This window comes from Takifugu flavidus, chromosome 16 (assembly GCF_003711565.1).
Source record: "Takifugu flavidus isolate HTHZ2018 chromosome 16, ASM371156v2, whole genome shotgun sequence".
NCBI classification, from domain to species: Eukaryota; Metazoa; Chordata; class Actinopteri; order Tetraodontiformes; family Tetraodontidae; genus Takifugu; species Takifugu flavidus.
Window position 1 is genome coordinate 9,306,924 of NC_079535.1, and position 25,438 is coordinate 9,332,361.

General features: G+C 44.2%; 2 protein-coding genes across 2 annotated transcripts; both read left to right on the forward strand.

Annotated features, from left to right (window-relative positions):
* The first annotated feature begins 11,560 nt into the window (after window positions 1-11,560).
* On the forward strand, window positions 11,561-17,901 carry LOC130540281 (delta-like protein 4). Its single transcript, XM_057059324.1, has 11 exons — window positions 11,561-12,012; window positions 12,092-12,343; window positions 12,536-12,593; window positions 13,067-13,330; window positions 14,575-14,635; window positions 14,754-14,884; window positions 14,971-15,140; window positions 15,405-15,624; window positions 15,709-16,444; window positions 16,526-16,634; window positions 16,727-17,901. The coding sequence occupies exons 1-11, from the start codon at window positions 11,959-11,961 to the stop codon at window positions 16,730-16,732; spliced, it is 2,061 nt and encodes a 686-aa protein (XP_056915304.1). The 5' UTR covers window positions 11,561-11,958; the 3' UTR covers window positions 16,733-17,901.
* Window positions 17,902-18,772: 871 nt separating this feature from the next.
* LOC130540049 (glutathione-specific gamma-glutamylcyclotransferase 1-like) lies at window positions 18,773-20,473 on the forward strand. The gene is made up of 3 exons (XM_057058899.1): window positions 18,773-19,266; window positions 19,374-19,409; window positions 19,930-20,473. The coding sequence occupies exons 1-3, from the start codon at window positions 19,090-19,092 to the stop codon at window positions 20,344-20,346; spliced, it is 630 nt and encodes a 209-aa protein (XP_056914879.1). The 5' UTR covers window positions 18,773-19,089; the 3' UTR covers window positions 20,347-20,473.
* Window positions 20,474-25,438: the final 4,965 nt, after the last annotated feature.

Here is a 25,438-nt window from a genome sequence, read left to right on the forward strand (position 1 = left end):
GACCTGGACCTGGTTGAGGGACATCAAGGACAGGATCACGCCTGAATATGTCCTATCACTGGAATGACTGGAGGTTATGGCAGCCACAGGGGTGTGTACCTGCAAGGGAAATGACCACATTTCCAGATTTAAAAATGCTGCAGAGCAAACCAGCAAAATGGCATCGTTAAATGTGAGGCTACCAGGGCCTTGTTTTATTTTCAGGTCACACAATTTAGTTTCTGAGCGTAGAATCAATCAATCCCAAAGATTCGGCACACTCAGCAGTGAAGGTGGGTTCTTGGGATTCCCACGTTGTCCCTCACCCTATTGTTTGAGGAGGAGTCTTGTTGTCTGCAACAGGTCCCGTTCTCCTTTGTGCCCTGATCGGTTTAACAGTAGCAGCGGTGGAATAAGGAGCCACACTCTCCCACAGGACAAACAGGAACCAGCCTGAATGTGGCCCAGATGCTTATCTTATTCTCCCATGGCTACAGAATGCTTTGGAAGTGAAATCCAACTTATGCTTGTTCAACAATACTCCGAGTCTGACTCAGTACAGTGAGAGGAAACATCGAAAAGCTTGATTTATTACAGCGAGAGCGAGGAGTTATACAAGGCCAGAAGGTTTGTGACTGAGAAAACGGGTCCTGCTGCTGGGAAATCCCTTTAAAATTCCAACTAAAACTTCCACCTCAATATCTCCTTTTCCATCAACAGTCCCAGTCCACTGCACCTCAAAGTCAAGAAAGATTAATTCAAATCAGACCCTTCAGAACTGTTGTGGTCTTTCATCTTCATCTTCTCCTCCCCGTCAGTGGTTCTGAGTCATTACTGAATTCTTTAGCAACAATGCTAAACAGCGCTTCCACTTTTGGAAGCTTCTCTTCTTTTACTCCATACTCTTCTGTTACTCAATCTTGTAGAAGTTGCTAGACCTTAAACATGGTGGGTAAACGGAAGCATAAATACTGCAATTACGTTTTTCAGAAAAATCGGGTGGTTAGGGGAAAGATTTTTCTTCTGAACCCCAGGAAAATATAGAAGTTCCTGGAAAAGCAACTAAATGTTGGAGAGAAAAGCTAAGGTTCCTCTATGCATGTACTGACCAAACAAAATGATTCTGTAAGAGAGAACTCAATGATTCTGTCAGCGCTGCCTCTAAAATTAGCATTCAAACTTACAGTAGTCATAAGACAGAGTGTCCATGTCCTGTAATTCTCTTTAAAACAATCCCACAATCTAAAGAGAACAATTAACAAAACAATAACACTAGATTTATATAATTGTTTGCAGCAATTAGGGTTCAAAATTTAAAAACTGGGTGTTGATAGTTCAGTCTGTTGGGGACTGGGCTAAGGCTGCTAGCAGTGGAAGGAGCCAGGACACCTTCAGAGCACTCCCAAGGTACTGAACGCTCAAATGCTCACACAGAACCCTGGGGTGAGCTGGCGACATGTCCAGCGGTGTACCCTGCCTTCACCTGGTTGGGGCTCCAGTATCCTCACCGTGACCCCGCTAAGGAATAGCGGTCAAGAAAAAAGTAAAGAGTTCACGATCAATCAAAAGGTCTGTCTGACTCAACCTTGTGCACATTTGCCACCATTACTGCATCTGTCCTGTGGTTTCCTGCAGGATGCTGAGTACCACGCTGTCAGTTTGTGATGACAAATAGCTAGATGGAGCAGAGGGCAACATCTGCTGCTGTCAAGACAAGTTTGGGACATTCCAGCTTTGATAGGAAGTTTGGATGACATATGGGGATGAAATCAGTTTCCTGTTCTTTTTGTGTCGGTTTTAGTTGGAATTGAAAGGAGGGAGACAGATTTAACCTGAGAAAATTAAGGTTAAAAGGATCAAAAGAAAATATGGACCACATTAAGAAGTCAAAATTCATTAGATAAGAGCCAACATTAATAATTCTGATGACAAAGTTCAAGCTGTAGTGTGTTTTGTGTCCCTTAGGTCCCTATTTTACTGATAAGGAAATCACAGAGAGTTAAACAAATGCACAGTCATTCCCAATGAGGCATGCACCATTTGTTCCTGAACTAAACTGGAAAGGCCACTGCGGTACATTGTGACATAATTTAACGAAAACACACTCAGTTTTGCGTAAACAATCAAAGCTGCACAGCAACCCACATCTCTCTTATAGAGGGGAACTTCCTTTTAATTTCCCCAGCACTTGCAGGAATAGTTATTGTACAATAGTTTGTGTTCGTGACAAATTGTGGTCACAGTCTTATCATATTCCCAAAAAGGAAATCGTAACTTACTAACACTGTGCGCCACAGCATCATATTAAGGATGTATGCTTTTGTGAGTTGGTTCCCAGGATCATTGGGCTTAACACGAGATTGTTGAGAGTTAACCCAGCCACAAATGGGGCCTCTGCTGTCCCGGGTATTGGGTGATTCAACTACAGGCAGGGTACAGCTAGAGGTGGGGGCATTCTCATGTCATAGCTGCAGCCATGCTAATGTTATACATATTTTTCACAGCATTTTTTACCCCTCTTGCAGCCCTCTTGGCTCTTCAGAGACTTATCAGTTTCTTGTCCCACCCCAGTTACTGTCAATCTCTACATCCCTGGGGATCATTCCATCCACGAGAACATTAGTTTTGACAGGAGGATTCCCAACGGGGGTAGATTCTGACAGAAAATGTCAGCTAGGCATGAAAATCTCTTAGGTTTAAAGCTGCCCACTGAGAGATGGGTCAAGGTTTTACTGGGTGGGAACATTTCCTTAGGAGGTTATTGTGACAGTAAAAGTCAAGTTTCTGGAGTATCTGGTTACCCTAGACAGATCCCCACAACATGGCATGATCCACACCGCTCCAAAAATGCAATTCCATATCTTGGGGCCATGGGGCCATCTCATCTGCTCTTATTCTATTGTATTTCCTGCTACTGATTCTATAGCAAACTTGGATGATTTCAGGGAGTGATTGCACCAACCCCTAAATCCACCAGTCACCCATCCACCACTGCAGGACCAGTAAAATAGGTGAGCGCACGGGGTTTGATTAAGGGCCAGGATGTGTGTGAGACATCCTGTGATGTTCAGGAATTCCCTCATTAAAGAGGGATGTGTTGATGGTCAGTAGGAATTGGCCGGCGGAATAAACAGGGGCGGGCTCTCCAGAAATTTCACATAAACACACTTTTCATTCAGTCAACATGGAAGTGTTTGTCACAAACGTGCACTTTTCTCCAACGTAGCATTTCCTTTGTCGTAAAGGGAATGAAGTTCACAGGGAGTATCAAATAATATTTAAGGAGTTTATTTAATGTGATCCTCTAGCTAGTCATTATCTAATCATTGAACTGATTTTTTAAAATTATACACTGATTTAAGTCATTTTATAATGATTTCTTTCTGAGCTGGGATTCTAAATCACTTTACAATGAATGAAGCTATACTTCCACCTTCCATATTTAACTATAATATCAATTTTCATCTCATCTATTACATTTTTTTGAATGACAATTGCATAGTACAGCAATAATGTGGCAGTCTGATGAATTGTGACCCACTGAGGGGCTGCTGGGATGCTTCCCCCTTGACCAGAAACGGGCAGTTAACAGAGCTTGATGGCTTTTTGAGACATTCCCAAGAACACGACTCTCCAAATTCCAGTCATTTGAATTTTTACTTTCACTTTCACTATTGATGTTTATCCTCATGGCCCTAAATTGCATTTGTCCAGTTTCTCCATTGTTATATCTGTAAACTAGATACGGCACATTGTTCATTTCACTCTAGATTTGATTGTAGGTGCATAAAAACAGCAGAACCTTTTAACATACTGACCTTTTTTAATGTGTTTTATGGTTCAGTGTTGACTCCACATGGTAGCCACGATCTTGCATTCGTTCCCCTCTCCCAATTTGCCCCTCTCCTCATGTCACAGATCATTTCCAGCTAATTTACAACGTATAGGCTGTGGGAGAACAATACCCCGTGGACAAAACGCAGCACAAGCTCTACCACATGTCTTCAGAGGAGTGAGGTGCTCACAGGAAATGCTCACTGAGATAACAAGATAGAAAATAAAGCGGGGGGCCACCGTGAGACAGTGCAGAGGACATTATTCCAGGAGCGGGGATTGCTTCAAGACTGGAGGCTGGGGGTAGAACGTGATATTTGTGTCATAGCTCAGCTGATTGAGGTATTAACATATTGACCGTGTCTTTGGCCCTGTGAGTCACTTGGCTCACCTTCAGTCTGTGATGTCAGAGCCGATAAGCTCTTGCCAGGATAAACAAATATCCACCAGCAGGACAGGGCACCTCAGCTACGACCCCTGCAACCAAGGGAGGAACCAGGGCCATTTGATACTGACCTACTGCTTCCTGGGGAGAAAAAAACATTTGATAAAACCCATCTGCGGGGGCTGATTATATGTATTTATCCCAAATAATCATTTCGGGACGTCACGGGATAATTACAGCACCTGTGCCTGGTCCACCTGCATCATTACCATTCCAAGCAGCAATTTAACCACAATTACATTAAAAAAAGACGTATTTGAAAAACAGGAACAAATGACCGTGACTGTGCTATTAAAAATGAGGCTGTGTTTTCATCCTGAGAGGAAAATCTCAGTAGTGTTCCAGGAATAATGAAAAATTGCCCCCCATCTTTCCAGCTGGGTTAAGGTTGAGCAATACAGGTGACAGAGGGGACAGCAGGATCAAGGTTATCAGTCAGGCTAATTGATGAGCCCTCTTGTTTATACTGAGGAGGAGGCACAAGGAGGAAAAGGAAAGCAGTCGTCAAGGCTGCCTTGTTTGTGTTGTGGGGACAGAGGTGAGAGGTCGAGTTTTGAATCTTTGGACGTTTAATAAAATCCCGCTGGTTTGCAAGTAAATTTCAGGGAGGCTGAGGGAAGGAGACAAGGACATGGTGAGCCCTCTTATGATCAATGAATGTGTTGGAAAAAGGAGTGGCAGGAGGGCATTCAATAGTGGCTGGGCCAAAGGGAGCTGCAGCAAGGTAACGTAAACAAGGAAACCACCTGATGTGAGCGGGGTCAGATAAATGCGCAGCCCTCCACACGGGCAGGTGCTTCCTGAGTCCGGCTCTCTCAGTGGCTTGAGCCGTGCAAACGCTGATGTCTCAAAACAAATGAGCGAAATGTCAGTCCGAAAGATTTCAGTGTCAAAATCGCTGTCTGTTTCTCAGCAGCGGAGGCTACTGCAAACATTCAGGATTCACTGAGGCAATAACGGCACTGCAGGCAGTAAAGATAAGAGCAGCTCACCCTGCCGACGGCCAATAGTGGCGAGGATGTTTCATAGAGGTCTTTGTGCGGCGATAAAGGGGACAACGGGGTGCAAACAGATCACAATCTGTGTGCATTTTCACCTACACAAGCAGCTCAGGCTGAGGCTCGCCAGCGTACCGCTGCCGCAGCTCTTCTTTCTCTATATTTCTTCGTCGCTTTTCTGGTTGGTCTGGGATCACTTTGTGCTGTCCAATGAGGAAGGAAGTCGGTGTGAGAAAGTGCCTGTTTTTTTGAGACTAACAGGAATTGGCCTCATCACAAGCGGTTCCTTTTTTGCAGTCGAAACAATGCACTGGCGTCACACCCCTTGACTGGACCTCGGCATTTCACATGGAAAAATGTTCCCAGAATTCCGCTCCCAGGCTCGGGGTAAGGCCGAGGATGGGGTGAGGGTGAGAGGGCGGGAGGTGGAGTGCGGAGGGTGACACAAAGTGATCAGTGGTCACTTGTCACCACTGCGACCAGAAAACGTTATCCCAAATATCATTGGTTTATCGTTACTGAGATCTAGTTGCCATGCAGAATGCAAAATCAACCCAGTAAAAAACTGGATGACCACCTTTTAAATGTGTGATAAAGGACGGTTTGCTTCGTTCCATGCGGCCCACTGAAAATTCCCACTTCATTTATCACTTGTGATAAACCCATGTAATCAACTGGAGCTGAGTCAGTGATGTCATTTACTGATAATAACTGTTTATGCTTCCAGCATGTCCAGATAATTTCTAGTTTCCAACACAGCCACTGTATCATCACATAATGATAACAGTGCCTGGTTTTTATTTATGGGAGGAATAATATAATTAAAGTGACTAAATGATTTTATTCATGCGTGGCCATGCAGCATTTTTCTATTAGCTTGTGAATAAATACACCTTTGGGTTAAAATCCATCTTTTTTCCCAACATTGCTCTGACTACTCAGATCCACCTGCTGCAAAATCAAACTTGGCTGCTTGATTTTTTTGTAAAATAAGAACACACAGCACATTACTGCCCTGCTGGCTAAATAAATAAATCATGGTGCCTGAAATGTGCATGTCGCCTCTTGCCATATCAGCATCATACATCACCCTGGATAATAAATCGCAGCAGGCTGTATGAGAACACAAACTCCAAACAGAAAGATTAATTTGGTGGGTGCAATAAACAAGTCATCTTAAACCATCTGAAGCTCGGAGCTTTGAAGGAAAATAGCCACCCCGGAAAGGCAGATGTGCTTGTTTACCCGCATAAGGAAGAAGCGGTTTTGTTGAAATCTTTGCCTTAAAGCCTGGTGCATTTTTTAAAATTAGGTAAAATTGGCCTCTCTCATGTGGTCCAGGGAGCACAGAGTTCTTGAGATATGTCAACTGGTGGAGAGAGACTTGAAAATTGAGCATGAGAGAAAGTCCTGCGGAGCCAGAAGTGGGGAAATTTGGAATTCACAGGGTCAAGTTGAAACAACACCCTGAGGCTGTTTAAGCTCCTCTGGGGTTACAGGGCACAAATTACACTTAATGCTCTGCCGCAGTGGAACATGTTCCATAATACAAACAAGTGGAACACGAGGATCCCAGCGATGAATCGAGCGACACACCTTCGGTCTCCGATGTCTCAGCTGGGCTGAGGCCACGGTGGAAAAGGCACGAAGCCGAACAGCACTTTGTCCACAGGAACAAAGCTGTCCACGTGCACTCCTTCCATCTGTCTCATGTGCCGCCGTTCATATCAGTCCTGAAGTTGACTTGGATAACAATGGCCAAAGGATCCGCATCTGCTGTTTGTCCTGCAGAGTGGAGATGGGTTTGTGTGTATGCACACAGTAAGCAGTTATGAGGTCGGCTGCAGTTCAGCGGGTAAATGGAACCCAAACAAAAAGGTCATGTTCGAAGCACACGGCAGGCCCGAAGCCCACGACCACAGGACAGAACTTCGTGTGAGTAGAGAAAAATGGGCTGCGTGGAAGCCCGCAGACGCCCCGGTTGCCTTTCACCTCCACAGGCACACATCCTCATGTGTTACCAAGAAAACAATAATACTCACACATCGAGCACCAGCATCAGGAACTCCCATGAATCATTGTGAAATTGAAACTTAAAGTAGAAAACCATGCACACAGACAAGAGGAGAACCTTCTGGCAGATCTGTAAGGAGCACTTTTAGACCCGTCTGTATAGATAAAGTGTTTGATTTTGGGTTGTTTACTGTAAAGGTCATGTGCTCCTGCTCAGGAAGTCAAGAATAAAACACTGATTAGGCATCATTAAGCCTCTGGATAATTAAGATAGAATCACAGACTCTTATCACACCTAATCACAGCTTCTGACAGCCAGGCATGCCAAGGTGAAATTACAGGCCGCTAATCACGCTGATGGTGTTCGCTGATTGGGTTGTACTTCCCCTTTGTTGACACTGAGGCCCGAATCCCACAAACTTTTCAATGTCGTAGATGGCTTTTCCGTGAGAAAACGTTCCCTGATTCGGAAAGCCGGGAAATACTGAGATGAAGCGGAGATGCTTTGGACTTTCCTGCTCATACAAATCAGGGGCACAGGTGGCTGTCTGTGGGTTTAATAAAGAAGCACCTGCGCATGTGTTGGAGCCGTGCGTGAACTGCTGACTGGGGTCCCAGCCTCAGGGTTGTTCCCGCTCTTCCCGGTGGGCTTGCGGGAGTGGTTTTAACAGCCCTCTTCACACCAGCACGTTCTTCCTTCTCCTCCATTTATCCTTTTCCTTTTCCTGCTGTGAGGTTTTGTCTTGCGATGCTTTGACTCCGGCGGAGGAGGATTTCCTCAGGGCTACTGTAGCTTCTTCCACTCACACGATTGGTCTTGGTAATCACTCAAGAGCTGTTTGGGTACAAAATGACGTGTTTGGCTTGCACGAAAGCGTCCTTCACATATTTTGGAGTGCAATCAGGATGGTTGCAAAAGCAAAAGACTCATATACAGTCAGTCAACACTGCAAATGTATTGTGGGCGGGGCTTAGCTGGAAGAGTAGTCACTGAAATGTTAAATGTTAATGTATGCTTTGTTTATCATTATACGATTGGTTGTCCAATGTAAATTCTGAGACCAGATGGAAGGTAAATCTGAGCCGCTCTGAGATAATCTGCTATTTCCTGTGCTTCATATGTCAGAGGTTATAGCCTGGATTGGTGTTTATTTAGATTAAATCTTGAACTTAGCTTGAACTAAAATGCCCGATACAAACATTGCAAAATTCAAAGAAGGAAAAGTGTCTCCTCTGCAGTGATATCGATATTTCTAATCTGTCAACTCTGGAAACAACTCAGTTTGAGACGTGCAGTAGCAGCAGATGTGGTCCCATTTGTCCTGACGCTGTGTCAAAAGGGGGGTCTCCACTGTTGGCCTCAACGGAACACTAAAGGCCGGCGAGGTGTGTGCTGCTGTCTCTCGGCATAATGGGCACGTGGGCAGCTGTTGTGGGCAGCTGTCCTGATTTGCGCACACAACCTGTATGGCTGAGCCTTCAATTACGCAGGGCACGTGGATGATGTCATGTTTCCAGCGTCCTGTAGACGTCTTTGCCGGCAGCCGGGCTGGGGTGTAGTGGCACCTGCCTGCATCACGACACGGCGTCAGCGGCCAGCGCGTGTTGTTGGTTGCGTTGAAGTGGTGGTGAAGTGCTGACATTGCCATGTTTTGCCAACAGCTGCGCAAGAGGGTGGCTGGAAAGTTCCAAAACACCCGGGGACTCTTATTAAGAGCCAACTATAATGTCAGGGTCTCTGGCTTCAGCCTAATGTCAACTGAAGGGTTACAGGTTTTAACTCTTTTTAACTTCTTTTTGTAATAATTTTTTTTTTTTTTTAAAGAAATTATATGCTCTGTTCACAACACAGAAATCAGTTGTGTACTGCTTTTGTAAAAACCCTTAGCAACAAAGCAATTTAAGGTCTTTGTTCTGTTAATTAGAATTTTCAGTTCTATAGATACAGTATTTCAAGCATTTGTTGTGCGTCTCCTGCTTGCTGCTGTTAGCAAAAGAAAAGGCCTTCTCAGCTTTTTTTTAATTGCAGCAGCAGGTGATTTCTCGACACGCTCAGATGCCCCGGATCCTTCATCAAAGGCTCCATTGATTGGCTGCACAGATTGGGGTGTAGAAATCAAATGCCCTGTAAAGAAGTGTTAAATTGCGCTGTTCAGCAGATTCGGGGACTAAAAGGAGCCATCTGTTAGCGCTGTAGCTAATTTCCTATTGCACTGGCCCAGATTGTTGATGCCATTAGAAGTGTAGATAGATCTGGTCCAAATTAGGCCGACAGGAAAAGAAGCGGTCTGGCAGGCTCTCTCTAAGAACAATAGGATTTAATATGTAAATGTTTCTTCAAAGGATTTTCATTTGTAAGTGCAGGACTCTGTCAGGTGACTTTTCAAGTGTGTCAGCAGTTTTTAAAACTCATTTTGCTGCCCAGTCCTGATTATCAGTAAACACAAATTGGCCTTTAAAAGAGGGTGATTTCATTGAATGTCTTGTCTCCCTGCTACATTGTTGGTGGGTACAATAATCTTTGGGTGTTTTGTAAATACCCAAGTATGAACAGCATGTTGGTGCAACATTTTGAGTGTGTTCTGACCCATTGTCCAACTAAATAAAGCTAATGAAGCTTTGATATTGCAAAGATCACTTACATTTTGTTAAAAAAAGATTTGCTGGGAATGACATTAGTCTGTCTGGGAACCAAAAACTGCCTCTGTCCGATTTTAGCAAAGTGGCAACTTGCCTAATGATTCTGAGTGAGGAGGCACTTTTCATTTTCCAGTCAAAATACAGCACTTTACCAAACACTGTCACAAAGACTAATGAAGGCCTGTGCACGGTCGAGATGGTGCTGCTGTGAGCCGCTGTCTGCTTCCAAGGCTGTGTTTATTCTACAAGAAGCACAGCAGAAAAGAGCCCCGTTCAGATTATTGTTTGGCAGGGCCTCAGTAAATAACCCATCGGGCTCAAACTGCCTATTATTTCAGACCAGACTTTATGTACACACACACACCAATCAGAGATTGATCTTGAAATATTAGGATGGCAAGTTGAGTGTTGGATCAGCAGAGAGGCGCTCCTGTGTGGGCATGTTGTTGGTACAGTCCAAAGCTTTACAACGAACTGTCACCCGAGACACAGTTGGGAAACCTTAACCACAGTCCATCAAATATTAAAGCCTATGGATGTTTTGACATGTATGAAGGGAAGACAGGGGCAGCATAAGGTTCTACACTCGAACATTTGGTTGTGAGAGCAGAAAGATCTCTGAGAAGTGTTTTTATTTTTCGAGGCAGCAGCACCACATGGGTTAAACCACTGCAGGGCCGAATTGATCCTTCACAGGATTTGTATCAATGGTGGGAACGCCGCATGCCACTGCGAGATGTCCGGGCCTCTTAGTCACACAGCTCCAGACTCAATAGTGTATTGTCTCTGCCCTAGAGTGGAACCTCAAACCTATAAGTCAAAGGTGTGGGCCCAGAGCTGAGGTCATCTCGGCAGGAGAGCCGTCCAGGCGCTGCACTGTCATGGCCAGGGAACAGTTCCTGACTCCTGTTCCCTCACTGTAAATCCTCCCAGACAAGTTGGCCTGCTGCACCGGTGATAAAGGCAACAATGCCTGAGCCCAGCATGAGTTTACATCCAATACAAATGACATTTCAATTTGTTTGTTCAGTAGCTAAAAGAGTTCATTTTTCTTCTTGATTTCTACTCTTGAAACATTTTTTTATTGCTGTTATTATAAGCTGTGATGTTAAATAGAGCCCACTTCTTTATTCTTTGTTTTTTCATTCCTTAAATAATTTAATAAACAACTAGTTTACTATAGCAGTGTTTAGCATTAATAAAGATTACAAAGGTTGCGAGAGGAAAAATATATCACGAACCGGCTGGTTTCAGATCTCCATTTAAAAACGCGAGTTCCCGGCTGATCTATGAGTGACACCACGTGTTTGCTATAAACATCAACGATCTCCCCCGCTGTGCAGTTACCAGCTGCCTTTATCTACATCTAAAATAAACACAAGAAACAGGAGAGAGCCGTAGATCACAGGCGTATAACACGCTCGGAGCGCGCCGATGCGTCAAGACGCGCAGTCAGCGATAAAAAAAAGAGGCTTCTTGCAACAAAACCATTATTTATCCTTCATAATATATATAATGTTGCAAATGAATCATTGAAACGGAATCATTCATTTCCCTGTATATCTTTTAGCGAGGTTTTGTCGAAGGCATTAAATGGTAGTGGGCGGTGTCTTCTGGCCGCGTCTGGATATATAAACTGGGAGGGAGGAGAAACATCCCTTACTGGGAGTCACTATGCGCTGATGCTCCGCCACATGCCCGCATCACTGTTGGCAACAAGAGCCTCGCATCAGCACAGCAGTCTCAAACAGCATCTGACCGCCACAATGGATGGACAACAGAAAGACCGCAGACAGACTCACTTGTGGATATTGACGTTAATGACATTTGTCTAACCACCACAGCACTGGATAACTCGGTCTCCCATCAACTTTTTTATTCTGGATACGGATTTCGGAGTTGGATCTTGTCCCACAGGATTTGGAAGAAGGATTATATTTATTCACGTCGCATTATTTGTCATTATTCCGATTTCGCCTCTTGGAATAGGAGCTTTTGATGGCGGACTAACACGTTTTTTTTAAGGATACGCACATCAAACTCTAAAGGATGGCCGTTTGGTTTACCACTGTCTTTGCAATACTCATGACGATATTCACTCAGGTATTATTTATTCTGTTGTGAAACGATTATTTTAGGAGGCCAAAATAAAGAGCTGGGCTCATTGTTTGTCTCTCCGTAGGTTCTGGGATCAGGTGTATTCGAGATAGAGCTGCAGGAGTTTCAGAATACTCAAGGTCTGCTGGAGAATGGAGGCAACTGCAGCGCGACTGGCTGCAGGACTTATTTCACGGTGTGCTTGAAGAACTTCCAGGCAGAGGTGTCTCCTGGAAACTGTATATTTGGCAACGTCACCACACCAGTTCTGGGCACCGATTCATTCACCATCCAGCAGGACGCCAGGCTGCGTCTGCCGCTCAGCTTCACCTGGCCGGTAAGAGCACCTGTTCTGCTGTCCGAAGAAAGAAAATGTGCTCGTCAAAGTGTTTTAACGCCTTTTATTCATGAGTTGACGCGTTAAAACCAGTTTTCTACGTTAAAACATCTCCATCCCAAGCGATTTGATAAAACGCTTTCAACAGATTATTTTTATTTTTTATGTTTATTTGCTCAATTATCTCCACAGGGCTCTTTCTCCTTGCTGATCGACGCCTGGTACTCTCCTGCTGAGGACCAACCTGGAGGTGAGCAGACGCGCACTATTCTCGTTACCGCTAGGGGGACACATTTCACACACAGCGGCGTTGATTTAAAAACGTTTCACCGTTTACCCTCACAGTCAACGTGCTGCAAGACGCATGCGGCTTCCCGTGTTTCCTTGTTTGTTATGATGCCTTAAGTCACACGACAATTCCTTACAATCACATCTCCCCAGCACAATCGCGCTTCCCTTGTTTTATTTTTGGCATGCATGGGAAAGTGCACAGGCTCGAGTGAGAACACCAAGCCTTGCCAAAAGTCCCATGACAGCCCCTTCCTGGATTTTACACCTTTTTTGTTGGGTCCTTCATAACAGGGTCATAATGGCCGCGTGTGAAAGGAAAAGGAAATTTATATGCATTGTGTATTGTCACACAAATCATTTAATGGAATAATTGTAGCATTTATCAAACAACACAAGGTCGTAAGAATATTTCTCTCTCTCTTTTCCCTACAGATACCACCAACCCTGAATTCTTGATTAGTTCTTTTGCCATCCAAAAACAGTTGGGAATAGGGCATGAGTGGTCCCAGGATGTCCAGAGCAGGAAGCAGACGGAGCTAAGGTACTCATACCGGTTCATCTGCAATGACAATTACTACGGGGACACTTGTTCCAAAATTTGCACTCCAAGAGACGACCATTTTGGCCACTACACCTGCAAGCCTGGCGGGCAAATAGCCTGTCTACCGGGATGGAAGGGAGAATACTGCCAAGAACGTAAGCAAGAGTAAAGACACCATATGGATACACATTATTGTTTATGGTTAAGGGTCAGAAGGGTGATTTTTTTCTAAAATTAGTTTCATAGTGATATTAGATGTAGTTTATCTGAATGTAATTATATATAACTCTGAAGCTATTCAAAAGTTTATTTAAAAGAACTTTTCTCTCAGAATTGTCTTCTCACAGTCCTCTTCGTCCTATTGTCGACGAAGGAATATAAAATATTGTGTGTTTATTTCTGTTAAATCGTCCTAAAAATGCTTTGAGTCTTGAGTTGAGGCGGCCAAAATTTTGACCTTTTAGTAGACTAAACTGATGCCTGTTTTAATTAATAAATAGAATCCGGCAGAGTGAGGCAGATGACGTCATGTCGCGTTTGCCCTCTCGTGTCAGAATTACCTGTTACACGATCGCGCGTGGGCGTTGCGTCCGTTGCTCAGGTGAAATCCGACGACAGGTAGAAGACTCGGTTGCACTTTCTCTGCGGGCGCGCGTGGCTTTAATCCAGGGCGGTGGTCGCCCAGCAGCGCGCGCCGAGGTTAATCGCGGCATTATCGTCCGCCTCGCGCCAGTAAATTGCGGTCGCTATTGTTGGAGGCGCGCGGGGCAGCAGCTGCAAACGGGGTTCGAACTGCCCGCTGACAACAATGGGGCAGCTGTCCTGCTTTTTTCCTCGCTCTCTCCCAGAGAACAAGCATCTGCTACACAGTGAGCAGCCGTTAAACTCCATAAAACCATTTTAACATCGACGTCACACTCACAGGGAGCCCGCGTTTTTATAACTGTTTAATTTTGATTTATTCATTTATTGAATTGGGGCAATGCAGAGTAATCAACATCGGTGCACTGGGCATTCCTGTAAATGCACAGGAAACCAAAATTTCAGGCAGGTTTGACACAAAAGACTCAAAACATCACAACCAAAACTCACACAATAGAAACAATATCAAAGCAACAATATTATAACAAAACATTTGGATACACAATTATAACATCAATGGAGCCAGAATGCCAGGAACAGGCATCAGATTAAGAACAGTTTACTGGCAGCCACATTGGCACAAAGATCAAGGTAAACATCGGTAGACAACTTCCGGTCCACAAAAGAAGGAACTTGTCTCTGAATAACTATCAGTTGCGATCATAATGCACTATCCACCCTTTAATTTAGTGCTAAAGTTTGGAGTAAATAAAGAGTTGATCATTTTTATATAATTATCTCTTTTTCTATTTCACAGCTGTCTGTCTTGAAGGGTGCAATGAAAGGAATGGGAACTGCACATTACCTGGGGAATGCAAGTGTGTATTTATTCTTTCTTTTTTAATAAAAAAAAAAAGTTTATTTACCCAGACCCACTGCTTCATCTTGTTGAATTGTAGGTAAAAAATTAACCTTTCACCACCTTTGTGTGAACAGATGCAGAGAAGGCTGGCAAGGTCTCTTTTGTGATGTGTGTAAACTCCATCCATCCTGTAAACATGGTACCTGTAATGAACCGTGGCAGTGCATATGCAAGGAGGGCTGGGGAGGCATCTACTGTAACCAAGGTGTGCAGTGCTGCCAAAATGAAATGTTTATAAAGGCCGTGACACTGCTGTAAGTACATATCAAGGTTTTTCTTGTTTGTGCTCAGATCTGAACTACTGCACACACCATAAACCCTGCGCCAACGGCGCCACGTGTATGAACACGGGCCAAGGCAGCTACACCTGTGCCTGTCTGCCGGGCTTCACCGGGGTTAACTGTGACTTGGAGGTCAGGGAGTGTGACAGCCAGCCCTGTCGCAATGGAGGCCACTGTCTGGTGAGTCCGGAAGGCCCTCTCTCGCCTTTCCCACAACACAGGCTTTCCTGTTTTTGTTTTTGCCGCGGTCTATCTGCGGCTCCAGGAGGATGCTATCGATTGTCAAGTCAGTAGATGACCCAGTTCACAGAGAGCGGAGTGTAAATAGAATTCAAGCTAAGGATAATGGGGTTCGTCGGGGCAGTTGCGAACAGGATATGATTGAACAAAAACATCTGATAGGGAGCTTTTTGATAAATGCTCTGTCTTTTCCCCCCCGTGAAGGACTCTGAGAACGGCTATACGTGCGAGTGCCCGCAAGCTTTTGAAGGAACACACTGCGAGCACAAGAAGCTAACCTGCGCGGACACACCCTGCTTCCATGGTGGCAAATGCAGAGAGACGGAAAACGACCATACGTACACGTGCGAGTGTCCAGCAGGCTACACTGGCCTGAACTGTGAGAGGAAAGTGGATAAATGTACCTCGCTGCAGTGCACTAATGGTAATAACTTATTTTCTCTTTCTGTGGAATGGTGACAAATATCTAGAGGATATTTGCTGTAATTCTTGTTATTCTTTGGCACAGGTGGCCATTGTGTGGTTCACGGCAACCAGCGGGTGTGCAGCTGTCGCTCAGGGTTTGCAGGTCCACGCTGTGAGATCAACATCAACGAATGCGCCAGCGACCCCTGTGCAAATGGCTCCACCTGCCAGGACCGCATAAACGACTACACCTGCATCTGTCCCCCGGGCTACACAGGACGCCACTGCGACAAGCCGGCGGATATCTGTGCCTCACAACCCTGCCTGAACGGTGGGACCTGCACTACCGGACCAAAAGGTCAACCTTCATGCATCTGCCCACCACATTTTAGTGGCCCCCAGTGCCAGACTTGCAGTGTGCCTTCACCCACAACCTCCAGCCCCAGTGTTGGCCATGGGTCCAATGACAAGCTGGACATGGCCGCCATCATTTTGGGGGTGGGCATGGTGGTTGTTCTGGTGCTTTTGTGCCTGGCGGGATTAATAATATGTCATGTCAGGAAGCGGAGGAAGACGGATCATGACTCAGAGACCATGAACAACTGCTCTAAGAGTGACTTTCAGAAAGAGAACCTCCTCTCCACCCTGGAGATCAAGAATAACAATAAAAAGGTTGCTTTGAAGGACTGTCCCGGCGACAAGTTGAATCACAAGCACATCAACCACTACCAGCTGGATTATAAGGCCTCCACAGGGTACAAGGACGAGCTGTCCTTTCTGGACAAAGATGAAAACTGTGAAAAATTAAGAGATAAAACGCATCTGTCGAGAATGTACAGGTGAGCGCGCTGGCTGGAGTTAAACACGCTTTGTTCTGGTTTTCGTGTTTGATAACGACACACTGTTTTTCCACCCTACAGTCAAAGACCAGAGTGTAGAATATCAACAATAAGTTCTCCCCGAGACTCGATGTACCAGTCTGTCTTTGTTATAGCAGAGGAGAAGAACGAATGCATTATTGCAACTGAGGTAAGAAGGTTTTTCCTGTTCAGGTACTGAACCCAAAACACACTTCTTTGTTTTCAAAGCATGATGGATCTTCCCTTTCTTTCTTTGTTCAGGTATAACAAACTGAGTATATTATTCGACTTTGGATTTCCAGTGGAGTGTTTACAAGTGTTGAGAGACTGGGATTATTTATGTGCAAGTTGCTGCTCTTGAAAACTTGACAACTGGACGGGGCTTCGTGCTTTTCGAATGGACTAAAACTACGAGAATGTAAAGACCGAACGGACGGTGGGAAGGGATGAGCACGGCTGACTGATGGAGGCTCCTTTTCTGGCCACTGGGAAGAGGACTGTGTTGATGTTCTCCTCTGCGTTCGACGAATCGCCAGCCTTTTCCGTTTCTGTGGCCTCTAATGTGCTATGCAAACGACATCAGCCTCGTGCTAAAATCACAAAAAGGGACAAAACTACTGAAAACGGTTCATTTTTGAAGGACGTTTAAGGGTTTCCACTTTGTGAATCCCTTTTCTATAAAGAATGTATGCAGCCTAGATCACAAAGCCTTATATATGTGTTTAAAACAAAATTGTGCCCAACCTTTTCGTGACCCCCCTTTGTTTCAAATGAAAGGAGCTGATCAAAGGTCAAAAGACACAATATGGCGCATGTTTATGCAAGTTTGCCCTTAAATCAAGACAAAGAAGTACATGAAGTGACTATCATACCAAGGACGCCTTCAGAGAAAATTACCAATAATGTTTTTTTGCAAGGTTAGCATTTCATTAGTAATTTAAAAATATGAAGCACTGTCTTTGTTTTATAAGATTATTTTGTATATAGTGTATATTTATATGTTCAGATTAGTATGAACGTCTGTTTTCGAGTCGATCCCCAGAAAAGGTGAATTTATTTTTAAAGTGATGTCTGTGTTTTGTCGTCTTTTTCTTTTGTCTTAAAAAAGAGAAATTGAATGCATATCTGGTACACTGTTTGTTGCTCTCAGAGTGTACATGTGGTCAAAAGGAGAAGCTAATTTAAACATTGAAATCATCCAGAACCCCAATTCGTGGCTTCCTATCTATAGATTGTCTTTTTTTTATGATTGTGTGTCATCTGTGTCAGTGTGATATCAGATCTGTGAGCTAGCAATCATTCAGTGGACAGTTGGAATTGGCAGCAATGGAAGGAATTAAACAAAAGCATAAATATATATATATTTATATATATTAAAAAGAGAAAACATCTGTAAGTGGACAATAAAGAGTTTTTGTGGTCACTACTGCAACTTATCCTGGATCTCTCATTGTGATCTCTGATGGTCTGTAATCTCCTATCAACTGTGGGGGGGGGATGAAGTGAGCTGAGAGGGTCTCGGGCATTTGGCATATGCTTACATGTATCATGGAGAAAATCTGCATATGCCTTTTATTGCTAACACCTAAGCACAGAAACAGTGGCCCCTTCAGCCAGTGGGGCTGCAGGGGTCGACTCTGGGAACAACAGCTGCCCTTTAAAATCAGCTTAAAACACGGTTCACCTTTGACGATTACCAGCACATTAAGACATGATTTTTTCCTGTGACAAAGATTGTTTTTCTTGCTGCCACTTGGGGGCAGTAGGTTTGGAAAGAAAATTAAAGGCCAAGCGTTTTTACCAGTTTAATTTAGAAATCATCACTTGTAGTGTACAGAGAGGTGACAGAACATCCAAGCTTATCGGTGCGGGACATTTAACAGCAGAACACAGACGTCTAATGAGATTAAGAGCAGAGCCTCAGCTATTTGTAGGTACTGTGATTATCACTGACTGTACAAAGCCGTAATTGTCTTTTTTAAAAATGGGAAAAAAGTAAAAGAAAAATAGAAGCTGGAGAGTACACTTGCCACGGGGCTTGTTGACAGTAATTTTCCTTTAATGGGAAAAAAAACTAACAAACAAAAACAAAAGGTTAATGCTGTTGCAACATTTCGGTTTCGGACTGGTTAATAATGTCCTCATAGATTTCAGATGATTCATCAAACCAAAGAGAACTCAACAACTTGTTTTTATTGTGCGTCAGCTTTGATATAAAGAAACAGTCAGCCACGCACCTCATGGGTTTACTGTCAGCAAGTCCCGCCCCTCCTGTCACGTGATTGGTCCGAAGCCTCCGTCTGTGACGCCATCTGAACAACAAATGCACGTGTTCCCGCAGAAGAGGAGCGGAGGGGCAGCTTCCACTCGCAACATCGGTCCATTTTTGCTGTTATAACTTACATTTATCGAGCAGGTTTGTATCATTATAGGTGCATTTAGCATTTTAAGCCGTTTATGTCTGTATTCAGGACTTTAAACGTCATGCAACTGTAGGGAGACTCCGCTGGGATGTATTGCGCAATCTCAACGCTACAGAGGAAATATAAGAGAAGTGCTTTTTGACACAAACCACACTGTCACTTTTTTATTTTGTGGTGGGTTTTTATTTATTTATTACCAAAATGGGCATTAAGCCTCAGGACAGTATGAAAGAAAAAGAAACTTTGTGGATATTTGGGTACGGCTCCTTGGTGTGGAAACCTGGTTTTGCATACAAAAGGAGCAAAGTGGGCCATATCACAGGTTACAAGAGGCGCTTCTGGCATGGAGATGAGTTCCATCGAGGTGATAAGATCAAGGTGAGAACTGCTTGTAAAAGCAAAGGATTCCCTGCTTCTAGATTATTCTGATTGAATCGTTTTTTTGTGTTTGAATGGGCTCGTGACATCTTATTCTCTATTTTCAGCCTGGAAGAGTGGCCACATTGGTGCAGGATCCAGAGGTAAGAGTCCTGATCTTAAAAAAACTCCTGGGGTGTTTTAATGCTTCAGATGAGCCATTTTAAAATAATTATCCAAGGAAAATAGTCTTTTTATTGTTACAAGACCAGATGTTAAAGCTGTTGGCACCTTGGCACTGATTGTTTTTACAGCCTTTGTGATTAAAAATAGATCTAAATAAATCAACCAGAAATATATTTTTATACCATATTATATTATTATTCGATAATTACTTAAAATAAAAGACAATTTGTAACTTGTCACAGTCTGACAATTGCTAATAACTCCTACATAGCATTTGTCCAATTATGACATGGTTAAAGTTTTCCATTAAATCCACCATATTTATTTCACTGGCAGGATATAAGATAAATAACTATTAACTCTGCTTCAGGTGACATCTTGTGTTTTTATTGACCTATAATTTGCTTCTTGGAATGGAAAGCAAACTTTACTAATTTTACAGTCCAAATGGAATTCTGGCTCTAGCCTCATATCTGTCATCCATTTGTTTTCCTGCAGGCCTGCACATGGGGAGTGGCATATGAGGTATCTAGCTCTGAAATTGAAGGCTCCCTCCAATACTTGCACACCAGAGAGGTTTTGCTGGGAGGATACATCATAACGAAGCTTCAGTTCTTCCCCAAAGAGAAGGACCAGGAGCCTCTTTTGGCCCTGGTCTACATTGCGACCTCTGACAACCCCATGTACCTGGGCCCGGCCTCGGATACGGACATTGCCAACCAGATCACCACCTGTAGGGGCAGCTCGGGCCACAATATCGAGTACCTTGTGCGTCTGGCAGAGTTCATGAGGCTCTGCTGTCCCGAGGTGGAAGACGAGCACCTCTTCTCCATCGAGGCCACCGTTCTGGGCATCATCAAGCTCTGCGATCAACTGCCGACCTGTCTGGACTTTTCTCAGCCTGCACCAAACTGAGGCTGGCCACAGGATGGATGGATGGACTGATAATGTATAAATGGATGACGGGATGGTAGATGGGCTCAGATTGAAGATTGTTTTTGTTCTATTTTTCAATAAAAACACATGTTTGTGGTACACTCTCTTCATAGTTTAATATACGTGATGAATATAACTCCTACACGTTCATGTGGAGAACGCTTAACTGCACAACCCACCCCTGTCCCCACAGTCCCACATCACGTGTCTGAGGAATGTATTTTCATTCAGGCATGCAGACGGTGCAGAGGACGCTGCTACAGCTGTCCGGATCACGCTTGGATCATTCACGTCCCTTTAAAATGCATCCAATACACGCAAAAAATCACATTTCCAATGAAAAACAAACGTTGTTGTTGGTACAAAAACTTTCTGAGATACTAAATCCCGCAGGTCAGGATGAATTCCACAGATTAGAACTCTTTGGGGGTATGTTCTCTGCTGCTGGCACTGTTTGAACTGGCAACTAGGCTAAAGCTAGAGAATATACAGTATATGCTTAGCTGTGGGCTGGACGGACTGTTGTTTTTCTTGCTCCTGCTGAGCTTCGACTGCTATAACATGTGCATGAAGCTGGTTAGATATTTGAAACCGGTTTCATCCAACTCTGGGCGGCATCAGCCACACATTTCTGTGGGCTGCTGAAGTGTTTTCCTCGAATGTAACCGAAAACTGGGTCAAAGGTTTGCACAAATGGTGGGGCGTAGAGTGAACCCGGAGCTCACATGTCCAGAACATGTACAGAGTCAGAAAGTCTCCGGATTAGATAACAGAATTAATTTTAGCTATTCCGTGCCAGATCACAAGAGAGGCTGTTTCACATGCGAAGACACAGAAAAAAAAACTGCCAGTGTTGTTACACCACTAACATGTGGAACAGGGGAACACCGGGATCAGAGATCATGGAAATTTTGTTTGCACTGAAACTGGTACATCGAGATTAAAGAGGCTGAGCTGGCGACTTCCTCGCAAACTTAAGCAAAGAGACTGCTGCTCTGCAAAAGGTGTAGCAGCCTTATGGAAATGTGCGCTTTTAAATATTAATGTGATGCTGCACAATGATTTACTGCTCACTAGAGTGACATTTATTACAGACACAATGGCAAAGACAAGTGAATCAATGAACGCGCCTCCATTACAGAGTTACGGCTCCTTAGAGGTCCACGGAAATGCAACCATCAGGTTGGAGGACACTGAAGAGCTTTGTCTCTCTGTACGTGTGTGTTTGTGTGTTGTGAAAATAATACGTGACCTCAGGTCTCCTCCTCAGTCTGTCCTCATGTTCTGAGCACACACCCATTCTGATAAACACAGTGACGATTGTACACTCCCGTCCCATTGAAACACATTTTTCCTACCACTTACCTGAGTGTTCTATGTGCCCAAACTCTGATTCGTGCAAACATCAGCGACTCCACCTGCATGCTAATGTGCACCTAATCTGAACCCCCGATCGCTGACCTCAGCCAACTCGGGGGAGGGCCAAAGGTCAGATGGAGCGCGTGTCGAAGAGAATGGAGTCCAGACATTATAGGGCGGCCACCCTGGAGGTCGTCTGGCCGAGGGTTGACTCAACCCTTGTTTCCTGTCAGTGGTCACCAGGGTGGGAGACCCATGGTGACAAGGTCCATCCATTAAAATACCCAATGGCTATTTTAGCCATTAACACACAGACATCAGCCCCTGGGCCCTTCCTACATTAACTCTACACATATTGTGGATGTGGAAGTGGGATTATTGCTCATCTTGTAAAATTACGCAGCATTCCTCCATCAGTCATCAGTTTACTGAGGCAAAACTGTTTCGTTTCTTTAAAGACACACAGAATCCTTTAATCCCCTCAGACTGGAAGCTGAGTCAAGTTTAACCAAGAGGAATCTCTCTGGGGTTTCTGCACTCCTGGCTCTTAATACATCTTTTGAAATGTTATTTCATGCACGTGACATCTGATGGTGCATTTGGGGTTTTCCACTGAGTGGAAACAAGGCATTTTGCATCTCTTCCATGTTGCTGTTTTTTTCAAACCTGTTCTGAGGTTTGACACAATTTTGAAACTGGGTTAAAGTTTAAAAAAGGATGAAACGAGAAAAATAATCTATAATGAGACCTGATGTATGTAGACAGAACCAGTTTTGTGCACAACAGGTGCATTAAGGTTGTGCTTCACCTGAAGCAAATGCAACTCTATTGTTACATCAAGGCAAATCAGATCATGTCATCTATATCAGCATTTTGTGATGACAAATGTTTAAAGTAAAATCCGGTTTCAGATTCCAGAAGGCCGGCAGCACAGATCAGTAAATGATAGTGGAGATGTGTGTCTCCAGCCTTACTTCTAACAGCGGCCCTGACTGTTTCCACTATTATGCCGATGCCATCGTGGCCTGAATCAAAAGGCCCTGGAGGCTTCCTGCCATTTTTCTCTGGAGTGTTTTCTCTCGGAGAGCCGGAAAGGCAGCTCTGTTTCCCACCCACTCGCAGAGGTCCTGCATCAATGCCACCTCGCAGCGCGACCGTCACAATGCACAATCACGCAGCTGCAGAGTCATTGTCAGGGACTTTGGGCTGCAATATCGATGCCCGCTCTTACCTTTCTGGGCCTCTTTTATCCGGAATAAATAAAGCCAAATTGCCTTTTGTTATTCTGTCTACTCGCTCACTGCCGAGTATTGAAATCAAACATTGCAGCAGCCTTCAGGCATCAACAGTCAACTTTACAAAGATCATCTTCCTCTTCCTGTGAGTGCAGAGCTGATAGCGCTAATATAATTAATATAATGACTTTTACTCAGTGTTGTGACATAAGTTGGAGTTGGAGTTTCTGCAATGGCTTCACATCTGAACACGTTGAAGCTGCCTGGGAGAATTTCAGACGTGTGTCACGCTCTTGACATATTAATGGCATTGAGTAGGGAAATTAAACCACACCTTAAAGAGCAGTTGAAATGGTGGCGGGTGGCGTTCAAGCAGCGCGTTGTTGACGCATTGCCATCTTCACAGTGACAGACTGATGTCTCCCTTTAGGTGTGACTCCAAATGTTTTCAAAGTCACAGGCTAACACTGGATCTCAAGCGAAACGATGCCGAGCTGCAAATAAAACTTTTCCACCACCCGAAATCCTGTCGCAATAATCAAGCCGTGAATCACGCCAGGATGACAAATCTCTGTACGACATACAGAAAATACACAATAGGGGCAGGAAAAAAACAGCACAGGTGTGCTTTTTGAAATAAGGCCATTTTATTTCATTTGTATTTCCATGATGGGGCTTTTTCTTTTTAGATAAAGTTAAAGGAATGAGAAAACCTTCATATTGTACCTTATATCTGCAAAAAATGTTGCACACTTTTCAATTTCACTTTTCTATTTTACAACCTTGCTCTTTTAATTATTCAAACCTTGTGGGGATCTGTTGTGTTTTTTTCCTTTCCCTGTCAGCGGATGATTGGTCATGTGCATTAGATCATGTCATTTATTATTTAATTGCGTTCCCATGATCTGATTCAGCCAGCAGATCAACTGAAGCCCCACAGAGCGCAGCTACGGACCCGCCCGGGACACAGAGGACACCCTGAGATGGTCTCAGGGGGTAAAGTGGGATTAGCCCACTGGTCCTGGACCCCTGCCAGGGTTTAATGGAGCAAGAGCAACTAGATGGGGATGCTCGCCGACCGACAAAAGCCCAAAAACACTTAGGCTTTACTTAAAATTGGGACATACTGACTTATGCTAAGCTGGTTCACATCCAAATGATACAAGGTTATCATATTAATTCAGATTAACTTCAAATGTGCTGATCCAACAAAGATATGCAGCGCGCATACATCCTGATTCACAGAAAGTGTCCAGACATCGTTTATGCTTTCCTGCAATTACTGGCTTCAAATCAGGAATGTGAACAACCAGAATCGGCTGTGAAGGTCTGGGCGAATTCCCACGAACAATTTAGCGCCTCGACCAAGAATGTGAGGAAGGCGCTTTGTTTGGTTGGGACGGTGTCCTCACATAGTCCTTTTTAACCAAATGCACCGTCGATACGGTTTTAGGGATTAAAAAACCGATTTGTGATGAGAATTCAGTCTGGACCTGCTCTGAAAGTGATAGGAGACACATTTGACCAATCCCTTTGGGCTTTTGTTTGACACTTATAAGTAAATATTAGCATGCTTACTTGCTACATAGTTAGCTGCTTTTCCATCTCCCACTGGTTTATTGAGCTTAATTACTGATGTGCAACAAAAAGCAGTAATAATTTTGACATTGTGCCTCAAATACTGCAAGTCATCCATGCACGCGGAACCATTTAATCCACCTAGATCTGTGTTTGGAATTGAATGAAAGCAAGATCTTTGTCTTTGATGTATGACTGCAGGCAGGAACACACAGATTATGCTGAGAATATGCGTGAAACGTGTGACCCCTGTGTGACCCTCAAGTCACACCTTGGAGTGAAGAACGAGAGGGATAGAGTGTTTTGATTATGTCCTGAGTGGTGCGGGGGTCTCAGATTGATGGGAGCCCCCACCCTCCTCTAATCCCTACCATTTAAAAGCCTCTGCTTAAAGGGACATTATGCAGAAAATGTTATGCAAATGGTTTGTTTATCACTTCATTTCCGTGTCAGCCACTTGTTTTCTGGCCCATCTACAGCGTGTAAAGCTTATCTCTGGCTTATAGCGTGGAACATAATCTTTTAACACATATCTGGCAGGGTTCTCTATTGTTGCTGCAAGGAAGTAAGACCCACAACGTTTTCAGGAATCACCGCAACAGTGACGGCGGCACGATGGGTATCAGATCGATTTCCCCCATCTGCATAAACGGAGGCGTCAGACAGTCAGCAGGCGTGATGTTTGATGTGTTCTCCTGAGCATACTGGGGGCTCACTTTAAGCTGGACAATGCTGAGACCCTGACTAAGCAGATTACCCCAATAAATCTATGTCAGGGGCATTTTTGAACAGAATGCAAACACGAAGCATTTTGGTATCTAATAATACACCGTCGAGCGTAGCGGGGGCCAGTCTTCAGTCCTGTCTGCTGTGATGGGTTGCGCAATCCGTGCAAGCAC